This window comes from Gavia stellata, chromosome 4, assembly GCF_030936135.1.
Source record: "Gavia stellata isolate bGavSte3 chromosome 4, bGavSte3.hap2, whole genome shotgun sequence".
NCBI classification, from domain to species: Eukaryota; Metazoa; Chordata; class Aves; order Gaviiformes; family Gaviidae; genus Gavia; species Gavia stellata.
In genome coordinates this window covers 61159116-61181632 of record NC_082597.1, presented here as the reverse complement: position 1 = coordinate 61181632, position 22517 = coordinate 61159116, and the positions used below count along the sequence as shown (strand labels likewise).

The following is a 22517-nucleotide window of genomic DNA, read 5'->3' as shown; positions in this document are numbered from 1 at the left end:
TTTGCTACAAGTCACAATAAGGAAAAAGTTGGGCTCCTTTGATGTGAAAAAAGCAATATATCACTTCTCTGAAAGAACATTTCTCAGTCTCTCATGTGAAAAAGGATTAACACCTCCAACAAAGGTCCTGTAGATCACAGAACTAAGCAGCAATACTGAACAGTATTCCTGAGGAGTGGAAAAACTGTATTTAAGCAAGAGATTGTTTGAACTGGCAAACAGAAGCTTTTTAATAGCTGAAGATCTAAGATAAAGGATTAAACCTTTCTGAAGTATCTGCACTTAAACAACTCTAAAGACAAGGAAGTGAGTTTAAATTCATGAAAGATGGTCTTTGTTTTCCTAAATGAACCATGTTCTTTAGTGTCAAAACAAAATCCGTTCACAGCATTGTCAACTACATAAACTTCATGACAATACCGCTTATCTACCAAAGTCTGACCTTGCTTACTTTTTAAAATTTTTACTAGTTTGAGCATCTGCCTTCTGCTTGCCTAACTTCATAGTTGAGAACAACTTATCTTTCCTCTTTTAATGGGTACTTGTACAGTACATGCAAACAGAACATGTACAGTAAGATGTTAGTTTTAAATGGCTACTTGTGCCATTTTCCCCCATGTTACAAGTCAGACTTAGTACTTTATCTCTAATAAAACATCAGTGGGTTCGTAGGAATTTAATGATTGAAGTGGCATTAAAAATAATTTGCTGGTATTGACTGCAGGAATGTGGGATGATTAGTAGTTATGAGGCATCAGGAAAGGTAGGAATTTCTTACCTTATTTTTATCTTCAGAAGTTGAATATGAGAAAATGAGGTGTCAGAATGCCATTAAAGCTTCTGATACCGTTTTTTCTATTTATTTTTAACAAAACCGCTGCTTAGCTTGCTGTCTTAAAAACAAAATTACAGCATTTTTTATCTCAAGCAGCAAACAGGTAACCTTCTGACCTTTTCAGTAAATCCTCAACTGAACCTCTGAAATTAGGGTGATTTAGCATTTTATGGCAGAGAATAAAAATCTCTAATTCTGTTTCCAAATAGTGTATCCTGAACACACATTTTATTAAGCTCTTGACTCATTCAGCCATGTGTATTTTGTAAAGTTCCTATGGTTATTGTTTTACAATAGCTGCTTCCAGAAGCATTGTAAGGGTTTCAATTAATCAGCTCTTTGTGTGCTTCAGACTATGCAAATTTATCACATCAGACCATTCAGCAGCTCATGGGAAAGCAGTGTACAAACTGTATTGTCTTCTAGCACCTCCTCTCATTTAGAGTGATGTTTTTAATAAGAAAACTAATCAAGTTTACTTATGCATTATTTATCTGTTAATTTTAATTCTGTTCTTTACCTCTTATGTCAAATGGGATGTAGCAAGTGATATGATAGATCAGTGAATGATTCAATATTGAACAAAGCTTATGTGATGAAGCACTTTTTTCTTCTGGACTTGTTTTATGCTTAGTTAGCCAACACAGTATGTAATTAGAGAGTTTTGAAGCAGATGCACATTTTTGTTTAGCCTTACTAATTTTTGCAAATCTGTTTGTCACTTGTCCGTAATATGCGGCACTGTGTTATAGCTACCACTCCTCTTAATTATGTGATGTAGTCTTATTTCTCAAGAGTATTTCCAAATTCTGGCAAATCTGGTAAATCTAAAATAGATGCCTTTCAATTTAGTTTTAGCTCTTTTACCACCGTTTCATTAGAATAAGTAAACAAGCACATGTAATAATGCACTTCTTTTTATCTTGCTGATAGAAACTGGTATTACTGCTGCTTCTATTCACTTAGTCTACTTTGCTCTCTAATGTCCCTCCTGCTGGTAGTAATTAGTTTTCTGTATTAGGTTGTTTTGACTTATTTGATGATTTTTTTTTTCATTGGGCTTGTGTGTGTATAGAAGGCATCTTACCATAGCTGGTGAAAAACTTTCCCATACTGTTGTGTTTTGTCCCTGCCCCCTCCCTGCAGCCCCCCTTCCCCCTTTCTGCTGAAGTGCTGTTTTAGAAGTCTGTGTATGTTCGTGTTTGTCAGCAAACTGTAAAAGCAACCACATAAAAGATATAAATTCTGGAAACCTGAAATTCTCCTGATTAGAAAAAGAAACTCTTAAAGGCCAAAAGTACTTTTTGGGTGAGGGGATCTTTATGCTCTGTCAGGGCCTTGTGGAGGTACACGGGTGTTGAGATGCTGTCAGGATTGACGCAGATAGCGTGTGTGAGGGTGGGGGCCATCATGCATAGTCAGAGGGCTGTCATTTATTGGCTGGCATACAGAGGCATTGAAAAACGCTGCCTATGGCTGTTTTATACTTGCATACAACTTTAACAACCACTGTAGATGTCTGATTTAAGTTTATTCTCATTTAAACTGTTATCCTTGCAGTAAACTGCCATGCTTATTAATTTTTTTTTTGAGAGAAGGATATCTTAAAAGAATTTGTTAGCATTTTCACTGCTTTTTCATCTAAGCTGACATTGTGAAGTTGATATACAAAGTTTTTTTTCTAGAATTCAATTTGTTTTTCAATTGAAAAGAAATGAGATGTAGCAAGCTGCTGGATGCTTTCTTGCTCAAACATGCAACCCTCTTGTTAGTCCACACATTAAAAAAACATTTTCTTTTTTGTTTTGTCTGGAAAAATAATTGTAGCCTTTTCTGTTGATTAATGTTTGATTCTGGTCCTAGGTGAGAGCTCCAGAGTGTATAGGTGAGAGCAGATTCAGGCCCATCGCAGTATAGCCTTTAGTCTGAAATTGTATTGCTAAATTTCAGATGCAGCATATAAAAATTGTGAGGGGAAGAGAAATGAATGAAACCAAATTATTTTGTATGTCCTGTGTGAATGCTGGGGAACAATTTTCATGGAATGTCTAAATCAGTAACAATTAGGAAATCTTAATAACCTGTAGTAAGAGCCACAGAGCCAAGTTACTTACTAGTTTGTGTCCTATTTATGAATATCGTATAGGGAGTAGTTAAGCAGCTCACACGGACAGGGAACATCTGGAACTTGAGGCTGTCTTAAATCCAGCCTCTTGTTTTCTCCTTTACTGTTTTATTAACCAGTTGCAAGTGATAATTGTACTTCCATGGATTAATTCACTTGATCACTTTTTTGCAGCTGCTCGGCAATGCAGAACCGCTAGGCTTGCCTTTTACTGCCCTGCTGCAAACCCTGGCTCAGCGATCCGGGCTGAAAAAGAGGAGCAAATTCAGGAACTTACAGTATAGACCTGTAGGCATTAGTCTCTGCAGAGCTTCTGAAGGCAAGTGACTGCAAAATGAAAGCAAGTTTACGGTTTTTAATTAATTGCAGTTACTTGCTTTTAGAAGTAGTGTTGTATACTACTAGGGAAGGTGTTTTTAAGCTTTTTTAACAGTTTTTTATGAGAAAGAATGAACTTCCATAAAACGTTCTTCTCTCTGTCCTATTCTCTAAATACACATGGGCATGCTATAGATCTGTTATAAACGCAGTGACTTCTTAAAATACAGAAGCTTAGAATTGAGGTTTTGTAGCTTTCTCTTTTTTCCTCCCCCCCCCCCCTTCTGTAAAATAGAAACTTTATAAATGGCCTAGTGAGCTTCACATTGCTGGATTCTGTCTAAATATTTTGTTTTTAACTTCTAAGCTCATTATGCTGTCTTTGTGTTAACTTGTATTAAAATCTGTCAGCTATGACTGGTCTCATAACCACAGTCAGCGGACCAGAATAAGTTAATTATTTACTTGTGTCACTAGTGCTCTTCATCTAATGAAATGCACAGCTGTGTTAGATCTGCAGTTGGGTGTGTAGGTCCCATTGTTATACAAGTCAGCGGAGGGTAGAAGCCGCTATGATGGAGAGCCCTCAGTTCTTTCTGCTGTTCTGCCTTTCTGTGTCGATTTCATGGATCTTTTATCATTCACTTTCACACAAAACAAACAACACAGTGGCTGTCTGCTATGGGAACCGGCTTGGCATATAAAAGGTTTTCAGAGCCTAAAGTAATTTTAAGTTAGCTAAGATTTAATTTTTGGCTTACAGGTGCCATGAAGTCCCGATGCAACCTAATGCTTTCTTAGAAGTAAATGCAAATAAGGCAAAATGTACATGCCATAATAAATATATAATAAAGTATTTATGTATACAGTTTTAGGGTAAAAAAGCTGTGTGCGCAAGAGATAGTGGTTTGGGGTTTTTTTCATTTTCAGCAAATGATTGCTGCTTGTCGGGGAGTGGTGGAAGGATGTTATTGATTTATCATAATAGAACAATGAAAATTAGTTTCAATAGATTTAAAAATGAAATACAACACCACCACCCCACCCCAGATGCACCAATCCTTTTTTTTTTTTCCTGCTCCCTTCCCCCATACTTACCATTCTCATTCTATTAACTACTGTCCCATACACCTATCCCTGTCTTGCTTGGACAGTGGAAGAGGAGCTCCCTCCTGAGCAGACGCCAATATCCCCCTGTGAACTGGCTGGTCGGGGGATGCCTTTTTAGGGATGTAACCAGCACTCTCGATCTTCCAGGAGCCCCCTCCGCTCCAGGACTGTTCCCAAAGTGTGCTCTGGCAGTTGCAGCAGGCTGATCTCAAATAGCTTGCAGGCTTTTTCAGCTCTAAGGGCTTCTGGAAGAAATTTTCCAACTGAAACAGTAGCTTTGGTTTAAAGGAGTATGGGCTTAAGCTGCTGCATTTTAGCACCTGAATTTGAATGTTAGATCTCTTGGTCATATATAGCTGCAGTATTTTGATTTGCAGAATTAACAGTAGAAACAGTTGTAAGGGTTGGAAGGAAAATTTTGGGATGTATGATAGACTATTTTTAAATGAGTTTTCATGTTTCTGTTTAATCTTTCCTAAAGAGTTTTAGAGGTTTGGGGGGGGGGTGGGGGGGTGTCTCTTTTACATCCAATATTGATGGAGACTGAAAAAAGCTTCCAAAACTTTTAAAGGTACAGTTTGCGTTCATGGACTGACAAAATATAAGCAGTCTGGGGAGTGGATTGTACTTTGTAATTCATCGAAAGTAGTCTTTGCTCAGCAAATGAATGCTACCTGAAAAAAATCTTTGGTGGTTTTTTTTTTTTTTTTTGGATTTTCCCCTACTTATCTCCTCTCAGTCCTTGTAAAAGTCCTGACTTGATTTGTTTTTATTCACAGTATTTAGCAAAGATACATATGATAAACAAATTTCTAACCAATAATAATTTTGTATGTCCAAAGAGATAATATAAGAGGCCTGATTTCTTCATTTTTTTTCAGGAAATTATAGCATCAGCTTTAAAAACTAGGTCTCCCTTGAGATGTTCCAGTCTGATTGGTCAGAAGTTTCTGGTTGCCTCTGAAAACTGTATCTAAAGCTTTCTTCCCTAATTTGCTAACTCACAAATCACTGGGAGCATTATGTAAGGGTATGCTAATTTTGCTAGTCCTGTCACAAGGGCTGTCTTCTAGCCTGCCGGTTGTGAGCACTGGTCATGGTAATGAATCTGGGTAAAAAGTGATCCATGAGAAAGAGAGGAGGAGGAAAACACTAAGGAAAATCTGGTGATGAGCATCAGCCCTGCTGGTGGTTTGCTGTTTGTGAATTGAAATGTTTTCTCTTCTGCAGGGGTGTGTGGACTGATTGTTCCTCAGGAAGACATGCCATTTTGCGATACAGGAATCTGTCCAGATATCATAATGAACCCTCATGGCTTCCCATCACGTATGACGGTTAGTGGTTATATTATGATTAAAGAGACAGTGTCCCTTGATAGGGAAAGTGAAGCGATTAGCCAGAAGAAACAAAAAAAAAAGTTTGAAACACAGTTTCACTGAGAATATTCAACAGTCATCATACCACATACTTGCTCTCCTATAAGTATTCAGCCTTCCAGTTTGCATGTTTTGAAACATCCTACTGTAAAAGGAGTAGGGATGTGGGCTGTTTGTGCATCACTCTCATTTTGTTCTGTATCAAGCTAATAGGAAAGCAACTGAATACCTCACTTGTACCCTTTCTGTTTGAAAATTTCTTGCTCTCCCTCTTCCTTCCCTATTGCCTACACCCACTAAGCTGGCTGGGGCAGACTGTGAGGCGAAGGGTAGAGAGGAGTTTCAGTAATAGTTCTAGACCTGTATAACTTCTTAGATTACACACACCTCCCTGGAACTGATGCACATCTTGCACCTGTGCTGCAGGGTCACACTAAATATTTCACAGCCCGGCCTTTATATGGGACCTCCACCGATTACTTTGTACAGCCTCTGATCTTTTTTTCTTTGTTAGCTTCTTCCCTTCTGTTCCCCCTGCTGCACTGTAGCGTGTCAATCTCTGAGGCTGTCTTCCAGAGCAGAAGGCCACACTGGATCCTGCTCATTTTCCAGACAACTGGAAAAAATGGAGCTGCCTGACTCGGGACCTTAAAGGTGTTCCCAGACCCTGGGATGAGTCCAGTTTTCCCCCCTTCACACAGGAGTACTCCCTGTTCTAGGGCTTCTTCCACTCCTCCGTTTGCATGCAATAACACAGGCTGTCATCTCGGCCAGTTTGCCTGGCTAACTTACCCTGTGACCGATCCAGAGATGTACCTGTACTAGTGAGCAGGCTGTTAACTCTGCTTTTCCTTGAACAGGTAGGAAAATTAATTGAACTCCTGGCTGGAAAGGCTGGGGTCCTGGATGGCAGATTTCACTATGGAACAGCTTTTGGAGGCAGTAAAGTTAAGGATGTGTGTGAAGATCTTATTCGCCATGGTTATAACTACCTAGGGAAGGACTACGTAACATCTGGTATCACTGGGTAAGAATCTGCTGTATAGATTTAGACGTTTCAGGGGAGTGGGGAAATCCTGTTGAGACACATCTGAAAAATCTTTTCATGTCTCAGGAACTTCCTCTTATTTGCAGACCGCTCTGTGAGTATTTTGTGGTTCCACATTTTAAGAATTACTAGTATTTGCATGGCTTTAATGTGAATGCCCCTTGTAGTACATATGAAAATCTCCCAACTTCTACTGCATGACAAAAAAGGTAAAATCAAGGTTTTCTTTCTGAGAGATTGTAAGAAATTTCAAGTTTCTGTGGGCAGCAATTCTTATATGCTTGGAATCAGATAAGCATTTTCATATTGACTTTAATAATACTGTAAAATATGGATTTGGCAGGTGTCTGTTCCATGGGAGTATTTTGTGTGTGCTCTTTTTTCCTTTTTTTTTTTTTTTTTTTCTTCTTTCGATTACACAATGATTCAGTCTGGCATAATGCTCTAATCTGCAAACTTCCTGCTGTGTTGATCGGACTGGCTTCTGAGACACAGAGTTCAAAGAACGTAAGATAGTTTAAGGAACAGGAAAAGGCCATATGGCTCCACATGCTGGCCCTTCCAAAACGTATCTTAATCCTACCTTCCTGCTATTTTTATTATCCTCCCAGTCCCCTTCTTCTCAAGGAACAAGTTTAGGTCTCTCTTGTAAGGTTTTTTTTTTTTCCCCAGTACTTTTTATTTTTTTGCTTTTCTACCAACTTGTTCCATATGTTGTTTCTCTTTTTGTTTCAAAGAGATGATTTTGTTTTCCTTACCCACTCCATATTCCATAACTTGCATATCAAGTATCCTGGTGTTTGAAACACTTTCTATTGATACATCATGGTAACTTTTAACAAATCTGACTAATCTTGTTTCCTAGGGAGAATAAAATCATCTAGCTCTAAAAATCCCCTGTACCCAATTTTCAACTTTGTAGTACCCTATTTAGAGACTTTGCTTTAGGGTACTGATATTCTTCCAAGAAAATTTCACATGCTTAATATTTGTTATGAAATTTGAAGGCGGATTTCATTACAATGTGGAAGTTTGCAAATTCCAATTGTCTAGTTAAGTTTTATTATTTCTTCAACAGGCAGCTTTTGGAATAACACTGCATCATGTCAGTAATGACTCTGAATGGGAGGTGCAATACTGTTGTCTCCTGCTTGTTTCTACATTGCACATACATTTTTTAAAAAATAAATCGGTGACAGTGCTGAGTTTGTTTGTCTGTGTTAAATTTTAGTGCTGAAGGTGGTAGCTGGGAGATGACTGAGTGCTTTCAACTGTTGCTTTCTCATCTTTAGGCGCTTATGCTGTTCTTACGGTTGGGGGTGTTTTAAACACAGAAATCTTTAGCCATTACTCCAGCTTGCAGAACAGAGCAATACCCTCCGTACTGCTTACAGATGTTCCCAAGCTGATGCAAGTGTCTAAAAACGCATCTCAAGAGCCCTTTTACCCTGCTCATCTGAGCCCCCAGTGCCAGCTTGGGCAGCGATTTTTGTCCCATGGGTACAGCTGGTGAGCAGTGCTGCAGGGGCCCTGCACTGATGCACAGCCGCTAATGGAAGGGTTTCACCAATCTGAGTCTTGCATTGTGCTTCAAAGTGGTGTGCAGGGAGAATTAATGGATAGACTGTCAAGCTCATAGTGTGCTAGTGCTAAGCTATCCTTGCAAATGCAAATTCCTTAAAGTGCTCTTCTAAAAATGATGTTTTGAGTATTTATGCTGCCTGTATTTGTTTACATATATGCTTACCTTTGGTTTGTTTGTGAGTGATGTAAAGTGAAGGAATGTAAACAGAAATATCTTAAGTCACTCTTCAGGGTCTGACACATTCACAGTCTTTATTGGTTACTGATGACACTATTGAAACACTCCTGCACAGACAGACAGACTTAACACAGTACAGCTGAGGCAGGTACCTGCAGCTATAGCAGCATGTCTGTACAGCATATGGCCAGAGTTCAGGAGCTTGTTCTTTGCTAGGGTGGATACAGCAGTATGTGGTGCTGGAAGTGTACTGCGCTTGCGTTCAGAAGGGTTCCCTGTGGGATTTTCAGACTGATTGCCTTGAAAGCCCAAACACATTTTTCTAGGACTCATGATTCCCAAATTGTTTCAGATTCCTTCTGTACATGACACTCTTGTCTCTTTTAAGGTAAGTATGTGCTAACTGTGAGTATTGTTTGTTTTTTTTTTTTTATTATTCCTTCAGGGAACCTTTGGAAGCATATATCTATTTTGGCCCTGTGTATTACCAGAAACTAAAGCACATGGTGTTGGATAAAATGCATGCAAGAGCTCGAGGACCCAGAGCAGTGCTCACCAGGTATTGTTACAGGCTAAGCACAAAATTCTTGTGTACATTCAGAAATGTGCCCGGCTGATTGACAGGTATAAAACAAAGTTTGTTTGCCTTTTGATACTTAACACAAAATGCTATTACCTGTTAATAGACTGTTACAGACTAAAAGCTGTCACAGTAGACTGTGGCAGGAGGTTGTACTGAATGTCCTGGTGTGCTCAATGTGGTCCAAAACTGAGTTTGCTTCTCAGACTTCTGTTAGCAGTTGGTAAAAATACTACGCGCTGATTCATAGTGCACACTGTGGCCCTTTCCTGTCAGATTGCTCATACTGCATTTTAGAAGGTTGGGTTTTTTTCTTTAACATATTTACTTTTGCAAAACCAAGTGTGAGTAGAAGGAGGAAATTTCTTCTAATATTTCAGCATCCTTTGGTATCCAGCAGGTTAATATTGGTGTGGGCTGTGTCTTCACCTGTCAAGGCAAAGCAAATGCATTGGCCCTAGTGTAGTGCAAACAAGCATTAGAATAATGTGCATCCCTGATATATTGCACTTTGCCTTGCAGGCTCTTCCATTCAACTCTAAAACTGAATTTAGGGTTGTATGTGCTGCTCTAGTTATCATTCAGTACCATGCAGGAGAATAGCACTTTCACACTAATAAATTGCAAAAGTTACAGAGATGCCAACATTAAATCTTCGTTTTTATTTGCCCAGTTAAAGATATGTCCTCAGTTCCTTTGGAGTCATGATCATTGTACTAAGCCTGAACTTGGTTTTCTCTCCAATAAAAAGGTTGATTACCATGTTCATGTCTTCTGGTGTCAAATTTTGAAGTCAAGCAGATGTACTCCGAGTAATAGGTAATATAAGCCCCTGGACATGGGCTTATATTATCTGGACCTTTGGGGAATTTGAAGCATCCTGCTTTCACTGGTGTTACTTACCTTTTCTCCTTAAAGTCAAGCCCTATGTCTGCTTCCACTCATGTTCTAAATTGCTGATATTCCTGGCTTACAAGAAACAGTTCAGTGGCATAGGCTTTGCTTTGAGGAGGCTTCTAGTGATCATTTAATTCACCTCTCCCCATCACAGTAGGATTATTTGCTTAATCTTGTAGAAAGTTAATTGCCAGCTAGCCTTGAATATTCTAGCAAAGGTTATTCTGAAAGTTCTTTGCTAGTCTTTCTGGACTATCACGTGTGCCATTTATACCTCACCTGCTGCATGATGGTGCTCTTTTTTTTGACCAGTCCCTTTTGTACTGTTTTTGAGATGTAAGCACAAAGTCATGTCTGTCCTGCCCTTACTCTTCCCTATAACATGCATGATTCATATTCTTTAATTCTTAATTTATTTTTATGCCTTTTGTCATGTGCTAATCCACTTCTCTTGCTTTGCCTGACCGCACAACAAGTTAGCAAGTCTGGCCTCTTAATAGGTGCAGCTTCTACCTGTTGATGGGCTATTAGAGAATGGAGGGGCAGGTCTCTGTTGTATCTGTTACAGAAGTATCTTTCTCTTTTGCTTTTCATTACATATTTCCTATGCCTTTTGGCTTTCTAACCTCATGCTGTCTCTAGGACAAACTGAAGTTGTCTCACACTTTCCATGGAAGTAAATACTAGTGGTTGAACTGGGAGAGAAGTCATGTAAAGTTTTTGTAATTCTTGGCTGAACTTTTCTACCAACCACATTAAGAAGAGCAAGTGTACCACAACCATTATTTCCTACCACAGCTGCCTGCCTATATGAACATAAGTGATATTCCCAAGTAGTGGGCTATCTGCCCCATTTTCTGTTCTTCAGTGTGTGAGTCATGGTATTGGTGCCTCACACAAAAATGAAAATTCGCTGTCTTAGCTAACAGTGCACGCAGTTGGTTTACTGGAGCTCCTAGCTTACCCAGATCCTTTGATCTGCTTTTGTATTGTCTCCCCAACTTCTCAGCTGTTTAGAGATACTGAATTTAAATGAAACCTAAATCCAAAGTCGAGGTAACATTTACATGTAAAGATGAAGGTGGTGTGATTTCACCCACCCCTTACTTTGTTTGAATTCTTTGTTCCAGTCAGTAGCATCATACTATGTAGCTAGGGCTCTTTATTTGACTTTCAGGAAAGCTGGTGGATGTTCAATTTATGCTGCCTCTTGACTAGTCTTTTAGGAATTTTTTGTTTTTCTCCTCAACTGATTAAACTTTTGTTATTGCCATTGCCTCTGCTGAGAGAGTCTGCTTTGCCAGCTTTCATACTCACTATTGTTTTATCATCCATTGCACTTCCTGCAGAGTAGATTGCCTCTAACATTGTTTTTTGCTTTTAAAAGTAATCCTGTAACAGCTTCCAACATGGAATTTGGCTGTTGTCTTGAAATGCATTTGGTTATATGTCAAATGTACCTTAACTGACAGAAAAAAGCTGTATTTCCATCTGGAATAAGGCAGAAGACTTGAGTTCCTTGAATGTCACTTATTCTAGATACTGTTCTGATTAAAACAAGACCTTGTAGAATTGCAAAGCAGCACTCTTTGTCAACACAGTCAAAAAACACCAGGATGTTGCCCTCTGAATTGGTATTCGTTAAATGAAATGCAATACTTAATTTATTTTGCCATGAGTAGTTGACAATTAATTTAAAACAGAATTCTATATATGGTGTTGCCTAGATACCGAGTCGTGCTAAATCTTTTTAATAGATAAACTGCTTTTAGTTTTCCCTACAAGAGATCAATATAAGCTTTCTGCATGCATAGTTGTTTTGATGGACATTGTCAGAGCTGCCACCCGCGTGTCTTTTGAACTTATCAGATATGCCAGTTCCTATTATACTGCAAGGGAGTAATGTGATGACACTGGTCAGGGCTCCTCTCTGCGCTCTGAGGCTGTGGGAGCACAGTATGCCCTCCTCCTTCAGGCAGTGTTTTTCTGCGTAATACTCCACTTCTTAGAGATCGGTGCTTCAGCCAACGACTCCATTTCGAGTTAGCCACTGGTTTTCCGTAACAGGCACAAGAGAGATCTGCTGAGACCTACAAGGCTTGCTCTTATTCATGGAGGTAGACTTATTTTCCCCCACTGCCCAATGAAACAAGGAACAGGGCCTGAACCCACTGTTCTTCCAGAAAATGCAGAATTAGTGCCAATAAATTCTTAATGTGCTTAAAAACACTGAGGTTAATTTTTTTATGCTTTATTCTAAATGCAGCAATTAAATAGTATGAAGACCACTTGGCTGTATTTTTTTGTTTAAAGAATCACTGCTTTTTATTTAGCATTTGAGAATTTTAAGAACTTTTTTTGTTTAAAATACGAAAAATATCTCTTTTTAATAATATTCCCAATCTTATTTTCAAGAGTCTGCATTGTTTTCAGAATGTTATATTTAGAATAAAGAATGGAAGTAGTTGCCCAGGGCAACAGCTGCAGTGTACGTGTATATAGCGGGAAAGGGGAAGCACAAATGCTTTATAAATACTATTTTAACATTTTAAACAACCTTTGGTATGGGGAACTTTCAAACTCATGTGAGCCAGAAGAAAAATCTGATAGACTTAAGGAGCATAAGATAGACTCTTTTCAAAGGCCTGATCTCAATATTGAAATTTTTGGTACTTCAGAAAACTACTTTTTAGGGAGGGAGAATTTTGTTTGTTTAGGTTTTTTAATGAGGCCATTTTGATAGTGGGAGTGACACACTTAAGAGCTTAAGACTCAAGTTGGGTTTTTTGTTTTGGGGGGCTTTTTGTGGGTTTGTTTTTTTTTTTAATGGGATTTCAGCTGCCTTAGAAATCTTCATCCTGTATCTGTTGAAAGACCCATCGCATTATCAGCTCTTACAGGGCTGGAGTTGAGACCCCATCATTTTTCAAGAGGTTTTACCTTCCCTTAAATGGATCGAGACTTTATTGGGGCTCACATTTGTAAAGCTATTTTGTCATTTTATCCTGTGGAACAGCACCTGGTGAAACTTTTGAAAGTAGGCTTGTACATTAACTAATATTACAGAACTCAGTTAGTAAAAGGAACTCGGGCACTTCTAGCACTGCAGCAAATGCCTGTATCTTTGGAGGCCCCAACTGCTTTTAAAATCTGCCTCTTGGGACTTCAGAAGAGAAACTGCATTCACCACAGGGTTAGTCCTTTAAAACAGTGTCTGAAAAGTAATGGTGCCATCATCTGGGAGGGGGCCCTAGGGAGTTTAATCATAATGTAAACAACTTATATCCATTCTCCGAACAGTGAGAGAAACAGAAGGTTAAATGAATGAAAAGGACAATTTGAATTACAAGCAGATTAGTTTTAAGGTTCCAGTGCGGTCAGAGTAAGGGAAGCTACTTGCCCCCTAAAAACAAATGCAACTTGCATCTTTAGAAGATATTGTGGTCTGGTAATTAGGTATATTTTTTTACACTTTTTACAAAAGATTATTAGATGTTGAAGGCTTTTATAAATCCTTTTCTCTGAGTTGCAATAAGTTGGCAAAAACTTACTTTTAATATATTTAGTACGCTTAACAAATTTAGTTGTTTGAAATAATATAAACAAAATATACTCCAAAAGTTATGGGACAGATCTGTCATTGGATATTCTAGGTGGATTACACTGCTGCAGGTATCAGAAACAGCACATAAACATGGGTTTTCACTGAGCAGTGAAGCCTCTTATGATTGCCTGTAACATTTTTTTAATTCCTTCTATTTGCTGTCATGTTTCAGGGAATATACCAAGATGGAAATATTTAATAAAATGCATGCAATATATTAGTGCTTCAGGAATTTAAGATTGGTTTTGCTTCATAGTTCACTCTAATATTTGCAACCTAAGTACTACAGCATTGTGTTAGTACATGAGACTAGAACTGATACTGTATAAAATTGCAGTATGACAAACAAGAAATTAAAAGTTTTGACTGTGTCCAACAAAAAAAAAATTGGCTTAAACTGTCATAATGTTAAATAATATATTGTACCTTGCCTTTTTACCTCAAAATCTTTAGTGCATGCTTACATTGCTTTGTTAAAACTTTCCTCTAGCACCATGAGGACAGGAAGTCTTTCCAGACAAAAAATGAGAGTTTGATTTGTGTTGAGGAACTAGAAAACAAGGAACCTATACAATATGAAAATTAGCCTATTAACCGTCAGACATGAAAAAAATAAACTAGATAAATGTTACTTTAAAAAAAAAGCAGGATTTCAATAATGAGTTAGTAATAGGCGTACTACTGGTTTGCCACTTTGTTTTGGTATTCTCTCCCAGATTAAAAATGGTTTTATTTTAAGAATTTAGTCTTAGCTGTAGTTCAGCTGAAACATTAGCTTGATGATGCATTCATTAGCTGCTGAATATTGTTTCATTTGGTTAGCTACAAACTATAATGAATGTCTCATCAAAAAAGAGTATCAAATCTGTGTCCAGATTGTCTTGGATACTGTTCGGTCTTTTTTTGTTTTCACTTATTCAGCCACATTCTGTGAGGTAAAGAGTTCTGGCCTGACACTGCAGTTGCCACTCGCAGAACTACATCATATTGCTAGTGCAGGAGCAAAGATGGATTGCTTCAACTTGAATAACACATTTGCAAGATCAGCGGCTCTGGTTTGTAGAACGCTGTTGTCTGTTGATCCTGTACTGTTCCTATGGTTTGAAGACAGGCATTCCTAGAGTTGTAGAATGTATGTTCTGGAATACTTACTACATTTTTTCAAATATTTATTTCAAAGGCAACCCACTGAAGGTCGATCCCGTGATGGTGGTTTACGTCTTGGAGAGATGGAACGGGATTGTTTGATAGGTTATGGAGCCAGCATGCTTTTACTGGAGAGACTGATGATATCAAGTGATGCCTTTGAAGTGGATGTTTGCGGACAGTGTGGCTTGCTGGGGTATTCTGGCTGGTAAGTTGTCTAACTGTTATGCTTTTTGTAAATCATGGTGTCCCCTCCTCACTTGTGCATGTGACATGTTTCATATTTTAAAAAAAAAACCCTCAACCTCAGGTGCATAAAGCAAAGTGGTAGAGTAAACATGCCTCTAGGTAACAGAACCTTGCCCTTGGTTATAGTGCTTCTCAGTTTTAAAGTGCTCACAGACACCGATTAACAGTCCCATTCATCTTAATCAAAACCAGTGTCAACGTTCAAAATTGGTATTTGGAAAATTGGTGACAGGGGATGATTCTCTGTTATGGTCTGATTTAAGTTAGGACTAAAGTGAGTGTGTAGTCAATGGGCCAGGTCTCTCCTGTTGTGGGAGCACAGGTATTGTCTTCCACAGCCAGCTGTGCTTGTGAGAAAGGTTACCTTCGCTCTGTCTGCTGCCTTCCTTCCCACCCTTGCAGGGGATTACCAAACACCCAATCCTGTATATCATCTACTTTTTGAAAAGGGGAAAATAACTGTGTCAACGTACTCGACTCTTCTGACATCAGAAATGAGATTACTAGCTAGGCTAGTCACAGATCTTCCTGGTACAGTCACATGCTGAACCTCACAAGGCTGAAGAGAGAGAGTGGGCACAGAAGAATGGGAGAAGAAAGCCACATCTCCTGCTTTCTTGGTCTCTAGCTATGGAGTTCATAATCACATGCATACCACTTTCTTTGACTGTGTCCCTCCGAAATGCCTTTCACTTTGTAGTCTTGTAAAACAAGGATCTCCTCTTTGAAGCATCAGACAAATGCACCAATCCTATGTTGGAGCCTGAGAGACAAGCAGCTGCCTGGTTGGAAATTCAGCTGGCTTCTGCCCAACTGCCTTGTCCCTAAGAAACTTATCTCTAGACCAGCTAACGGTGTTGCTGTCTTATTCTGGGTCCTAAGCTGGTACTGAGTTTACCTCCTGCAAACAAACTGGTTTTCCATGTATGTAGGGGATGCATAAAACTGGATGTCAAAACGATGCGGAGCTCGCCATGTGTAACATTATGGGCTTTGCTCTAACCATCTTTTCTCTACAGTAATTTTGAGATGCTAGGTTTAAAATTGCCCTATACACCACTATTATTAGAAGATAGAGAAACTTCTTTTTATGTTCTTTGGAGGTGAGGGAAATGTTTTGCTTTAGCTTGGTTTTGTTTTAGCCAGGCAGAAAAACAGACTTGTGAGACCAATAGGAATTTATGAGATAGAATGTTCTTGCAAGCTTTGTGCAAACAGGTGACCTGGAATCCCATGACTAAGGGAGGAAAAAATAAATGGTGCAAGTTCAAGTTACAAGTTACTCTAATATTTATGTCGGGGGAAGTTCGGGAGTTGGAAGGAGGAGGAGAAAGACTGATTTCTAAATACCTCAAAAGAACATTGTCAGAAACTTGGCACATCTTGGACATCAATGTCAATCTATTGGGAGAGGCAGGAAATTGGACTTTATTCACTTCACTGCTTCCAGAGTAATTTTTCCATGATGTAATGAAGTAGGAAAGTAAGGCGTGTTCTCAGTTTGCAGATGTGTTAAAGTGACAGCTTCTGTTTCTGCCCTTGGTCAGACCTTTCTTCTGAAGTGTGTGGCTTCTGGCCAGAAACCAAGTACCACGTTTGTCTGCTGACAGCAGCAGCGGTTCTGCTCCTTGTGGAGCAGAAGTTCAGACAGAGGTAGGTAAACACATGTGAAATCCAGAGGAGACAAGGCCTACTCTGTGCATCCTGTTGTGGTTGGTGATTTTTAGTTGGGCATTGTCCTACTGACTTTTGTGCAGTAAGTATTTTTGAGAGTCCTGTTTTTCTCGAGTGTGTGTACACTGTATGTAACAAGTGAGGCCTTTTTCTGATCAGGTCTCTTAAAACTACTGCAATGCAAATAACAGTTGAAGGAAGTTGTCTGAAAGGAAGGGCATGCCATAAGTCAAACAACCAACCCCTTCTAACTGTGTAAAGCACTGCCTTAAAAAAACTCACATGCAGATGTGTCTCAATTATTTTTTTACAAGACTTTGGCTTTTAGAGCAGTCCTTGAAGATTTTCAGAGACCACAGGAAGTAAAGGCGCCTTGAAGAAAGTTAGGAATTTAAACTTTAGAAATACTATTACATTTTATTTTTAAGGTGGTGTTAATATATTCCGTATTTTTGAGTTTGTTACAAAGTTCAGTAACTTTTTAAGTAACTGTAAAAGAAACTACTCTCTCAGACAGAGCCAGACATTCTTGCAATTTGATTCTGTGAAAAGCTGTCTGATGTATGAGAGTAATCAATACGAGGTGGTTTTTGCTAAATTATATGCTGTGACTACCAGTAGCTGAAGCAAGTGGCCCTATAATGAGCATCACAGTACAGACCAAGTCATTAAGAGAAACTTCCAAACGGGCCTTTTCAGTGATTCTGGCATTAATAAGACATTGCTGCAAGAAACCTTTTAGAAACATATTGTTTGGTAGCTAGCATTAAGGGCACTTGTCTTAACAAAGATGAGCCCTTCTTCCCAGACAAGGACTAGCCACTGGGTGTATTCTTCTGCAAGATAGTAAAAGCAGATCAGTGTTAGGGCCTGAACTGGTTCTTTCGCAGGGGAAGGGGACTGTTGTGGCAGTGACAGAATTTGTCCCCATAAAAAATACAGTAGAAACTTACTGTGATGTACCAGTTTTATGCAAATTTTCCAACTTTGCTGTTGTACAGGTGCTCAGGAACAGGACTCTGCTGAATGCAATGTGCAGAATTTGGTCCTTTTTTGATGATAAGATGAGAAGTCATTCCAATCCCTAGAGTCTGAGCATTTTGAAATACACATGAAGAAAAATTTTGTTTCTGATGCAGATTCAGCCTTGGCACAGTTGCCTTTTCCTGTCCAGTTTAGTATCAATTCTAGTACCAAATGGTCTTCCAGGTACTTCAGTTTCTGTGATCTCTGTTTGACAGAGCTTTGTGCTTACTGCACCTTAACCTTTCTGGGTGATCCCCAGCCAAATACAAAGCAGGCCCAGAATGGTGTAGCTTTGAGCCTGGGTGTGGTGAGTAATCTCTGCTCCTCAGTCCCTAGTAGCTGTAATCAGATGCCAGACACCTGCTCATAGCAGAAAAGTTGTGCCTCATCAGGCTTTCAGGGCTTGCAAGGCTTCTTCTGTTGAGAGCAATTGCTTGCTATGTTATCATCGGAAAATGGCTTCTGTTTAGGTCACTTCCTCCCACCATAAAAATGTACCTATCCCTATAAATTTGGACTAGGGGAGTAGTTATAAACCTGCAATTGAGGTCCATTCTGTTTTAAAGGCCTGCTAGCTGTAATATTTCCCCTATGTAAGTGTCTACAGGAGAAGCCTGTTCCAGGGAAACACCTGGTTTAGCCTATTACCTTGTTACTGCCTATAGTCAGATTTAGACAAAGCCAAAGCAATTACAAGGAATAAGTGAAGCTTCATTCCTCATCATGAACTGTAGAAATGTAATTAAGACTTCTGCACCATTGGTTGAAAGCTTTCTTGGTTTTAAAAAAAAAAAAGGAAGTATGAGGCATGTGAAGGTCAAGGCAACCACAGTTTTGTTGGAAAATAACCAGCTCTTTGACATGTTCTTTAAGTACGTCTGTAAAGAGAAGTAGCAGAGTCTGAAAAAGTAACTGGAAGACTATTGCCAACTCTCATAACCAAGAACCTTATTAACCCTAACCAACTTTATTGGACCTGTCCCCATTGACTTCCACGTGCTCTAGGTCAAGTTCACTGGTAACAGAAACAAGTGACTAAGCATTGGCTTTATTGTAAATGTTGACTCAGCCTTATTCTGTACCACAGAAGCATGGAGGAATTTTGCTAGTTCTTCCTTAATTGGATCTTCAGACTGTTATGACTTTATACCAGAAATATAAATTTGAAACACAGAAGCAAAAAAAGAGCTTTGTTAGACCATTAGGAGGTGCAGAGTCACTCTGTGTTTCCAAAGGCCTGGCTTTCTCAACTCTCCAAAACCAGAAGATGGAGTATGCAGGAGAACAAGGAAATAGGGAGGTTGGAAATTGATATTTATAAGAAAGATTTTTAATTTCCTTTGTGTGTACACAGAGTATGAAATTAAATCATATAAACAGTTGCTACCACCACTGAATTTGGGTCCTGATACTGGAAAGATGGCTGAGTGACCAACCTACATATTCCTTCTATGGTCAAGGTTATATCTATGAGACAAAAAATCCCTTTCCCCCAGAATTTTAAGATCATTATTTGAGTAAAGAGCGCAAAGAATATGTGTTAAAGCAGTTTTACTGGTTTCCCTTCTTGACTAAAGCTTTGGCTGTTCCTACAGAGAGATGTAAGACAAGAGATGCCTCTTTTCTGGCATATGAATTGAGTTGAGACTTTATAGGGTGAAATTGCATATAAGAAAAAAACCTAAGTGTGAACCTTCTTTCTTCCTACATCTTTTTTGTGATGTATATATAAGACAGAAACTGGACCATTAACTATGTTTTCAGAGATACTTAGGTTTGTTCACCTCCTTTCTCTCATTATGCAATGCTGAATTTGTGTTGGCAGTTATGCGAGTCACGAAGAAGTAGAAGTCAGTCCTGTTGGCTACTGAGCGTTGTGATTCTCCTCCAAGAAAAGTGCAGCTCCTATTGATTTCAGTCAGATTATTTAAGGGCTTAAAGTTATGACTTACTTAAGTGCTAAAATGTGTCTTAAGCACTTAGCTCTTTCTAGGACTGAGCTCAGTGTTTAAATGCAGGTGGACATAGAAACCAGTGGATAGTGGCAACTTTTTTTTTCTGCAGAGCTTCATTTATGCACCAACTCTGAATTCCTTTTTGTTTGTTTCCCTAGGTGCCACTACTGCAAATCATCATGCCATGTGTCTTCTCTGCGCATACCTTATGCCTGTAAACTCTTATTCCAAGAACTGCAGTCAATGAACATCATACCTAGGCTAAAACTAGCGAAGTACAATGAGTGAACAAGATGAAAAAGATGGGAAAAAGTATTTTACAAAAATTGAGATCCAGCAAGATTTTTTTTGTGAACAGGAGAAACTCTAAAACCTGAATGGGTAGGAGGGAGGTGCAAGACAGTGTAAGAAATTTTTCGCACATATCCTACCTGGTTTTAAGTTGACAGAGGAGAGACTCTGTCAGTAGAATACACTAGGAGCAGTTCTGAAAGCTTTGATTAGTCTGAGTGAACAGGACATGTGGGAGTTGTGGAATAAGGTCATGATCCAGCAAAGCACTTGCATCACTTCAAACAACCCCATGCTTGGTTTTGAAAAGTGCTTTGCTGGACTAGGGCTTGAGCTGAGCTAAATGCACATCTTATTCACAGAGGTTAAAAATGTTTTCCAGACCAGTGTAATATGAAAGACTAATAAACGTTTTAAATAATACTGCCTGAATATGTGTTGATGGTTGTGTAAGGATGGTAAAGCCCTCTTACAATGTCTAAACCATTTTCCTATTCCTAAAGCATTTTGTTAAAGCGTTAAAATTTTGTTAAGTACTGTCAGGCTTAGAGAAATGAAACTACTTTCTCAAGAACTTGAAATCAGACATTTTGAGTGGGATTTGAATATGTAGGTGCATTTGTGTGCAAGCAATGGTGTGATTATACAGTCAATCTGCTTTCAGCTAAACGTACACAGTTTCCAAGAAGTTCAAGGGAGGTGACTGCATATACAGCTTACAGATATCCATTCAATTCCTACTGAGGGTAGTAGATTTAATAATACACTGGCCCAAAGCCCTGGAAAGACAGGCTGCAAACACTAGATACTGAAGTATGCTGGCCTAGGACTTCAGAACTTTTTTAAAATACAGGCATAGCTAAAACCTTTTTTAAGAACAAAGCAAAACAAAACTATGAAGAACAACAAATCTTCTGCTGACAGTGAAGCAGGTTTGAATGACCTTAAAGGATTTAGAAAGGAAACAGATGAATTGTTTCATGAGATCTAAGGCCTAGAACTAAAGAAGTGCATGAACTAAGAGTCACTTAGTATGCTAAATGGTTAACTTTTTAAGCAAAGGAGTACTCCCACTGAAGTCAAGATGAAGTATGTGCATGTTCAGGTGCTTCGAGGTGAAGTGTGTGCGTGTTCACATGCTTCGGAGAAAGGCAGCATTCTAGATCCGTGAGGACACAGAACACTCCCTATGATCTGGAAGTCCTGAGATGCTCTTTGGCTCCTCGCATGGCTGAATTGTGCATGCCAATCCTGACACTGTTCTTGCAGTCATGTTGATGCTGTTCTCTTAGCTGCTTAAGAAGCACAGATGAGTATCAGCCTGAGTAGGCTTGGTCTTTAAGCTTCTGTGAAAATGCTTAGACTAGTAGTTTTGTGTTGGGGCTTACAAATCAAGTCTGAAGGGGTAGATTTTACTTTTTTTTTTGCAATTGGACTAATGACAACACAGATGTCAACACAGCACGTTTGGATTGGAAAAGCTCCTGAAGCACCTCTACCAGGATCTGAACAGCTCAGGCTTATTTACAAAGAGTTATAAGAGGGTGATGTACTGCTTCAAACTGGAGTAAGAGGTTAACCAGAAGCCCCAAGCAAATTAACAACGTTGCTCTGCTCCCTGAGATTGCCAGGCTGAGGCTCGGGTGCACCACCAGAGGGAGTGAGTCTCAAAGGCTACAGCCTGCGGGGGGGGACGTTCCTGGATCAAGGAAACGGCGGTGAAGATAAGGTGTTCTTGCTAACTAGTCCTCTCCTAGGTTAGATGGTTGGAGCTACAGGACATTAAAGACTGAGCAATGTGTGCATTTACACCTGCGGAAATTTAAGCAGACGCAGCAGAGATGAAGAGGAGGAGCAGAGGAGTGTGCTCATGAGTTACTCTGTTGAGAGAACAGGTCTATGTGCAACCCAAGGGGTAACCTTGCAGCTAGTTTACCTTGAGCTGCTGAAAGCATGGGGATGAAAGGTTTTGTGAGGGTGAAGGAAATCCTCTGCGACAGCTGAAGTTTAGGAAGAAAGGGGCAGCCTTAGCAATGATGGATCCAGTAGAACATAGAAACTAGACATGTCTGGCAGTAAGCGAGGGTCACCCACTATCAGCTGTTCTGGTGATACCTACGTCAATTCCATTTACGCATCATTGCCTTGTGCATACACCAGAGGCTTATTTGAGCGCAGATTTGAGTTGAAACTCCAATTTTTACTTTTTGCCTCTCCTTAAGAGGCTACCTATGTTCCATCATAATAGACACCTGCAAGTAATCTCTTGGCAATGGAATAAGCATTACAAAATCAGCAGCAGAAACGGAACAAACAGCTGTGGATTCCTGGAATATGGTTGGTCAAAGTTGCAATTCAAGGAAGGAATCCTACTGCAGCCAGGAAAAATTATGACACATGGACTGAGGATAAGGAGGTAAAATACATTCTCAGAAGCCCAAAGCTGTCGCACTGCTTTCCTCTGGTGAGCCTCATCTTTGCAGCCCTTTGAATTATCTTCCTAGCCAATCTCCCCTCCCCC

General features: G+C 39.3%; 1 protein-coding gene across 1 annotated transcript in view; it reads left to right on the top strand.

The window, feature by feature from the left end:
* The window catches only part of POLR3B (RNA polymerase III subunit B), an 82331-nt gene extending 61937 nt beyond the window's left edge, over nt 1–20394 (top strand). The window contains exons 24-28 of the mRNA XM_059817260.1: nt 5619–5722; nt 6625–6791; nt 9020–9133; nt 14836–15009; nt 19864–20394. Coding sequence (XP_059673243.1) covers nt 5619–5722; nt 6625–6791; nt 9020–9133; nt 14836–15009; nt 19864–19993 — 689 coding nt within the window. The 3' untranslated portion in view covers nt 19994–20394. The remainder of the gene's footprint in view (nt 1–5618; nt 5723–6624; nt 6792–9019; nt 9134–14835; nt 15010–19863) is intronic.
* The last annotated feature ends 2123 nt before the right edge of the window (nt 20395–22517 follow it).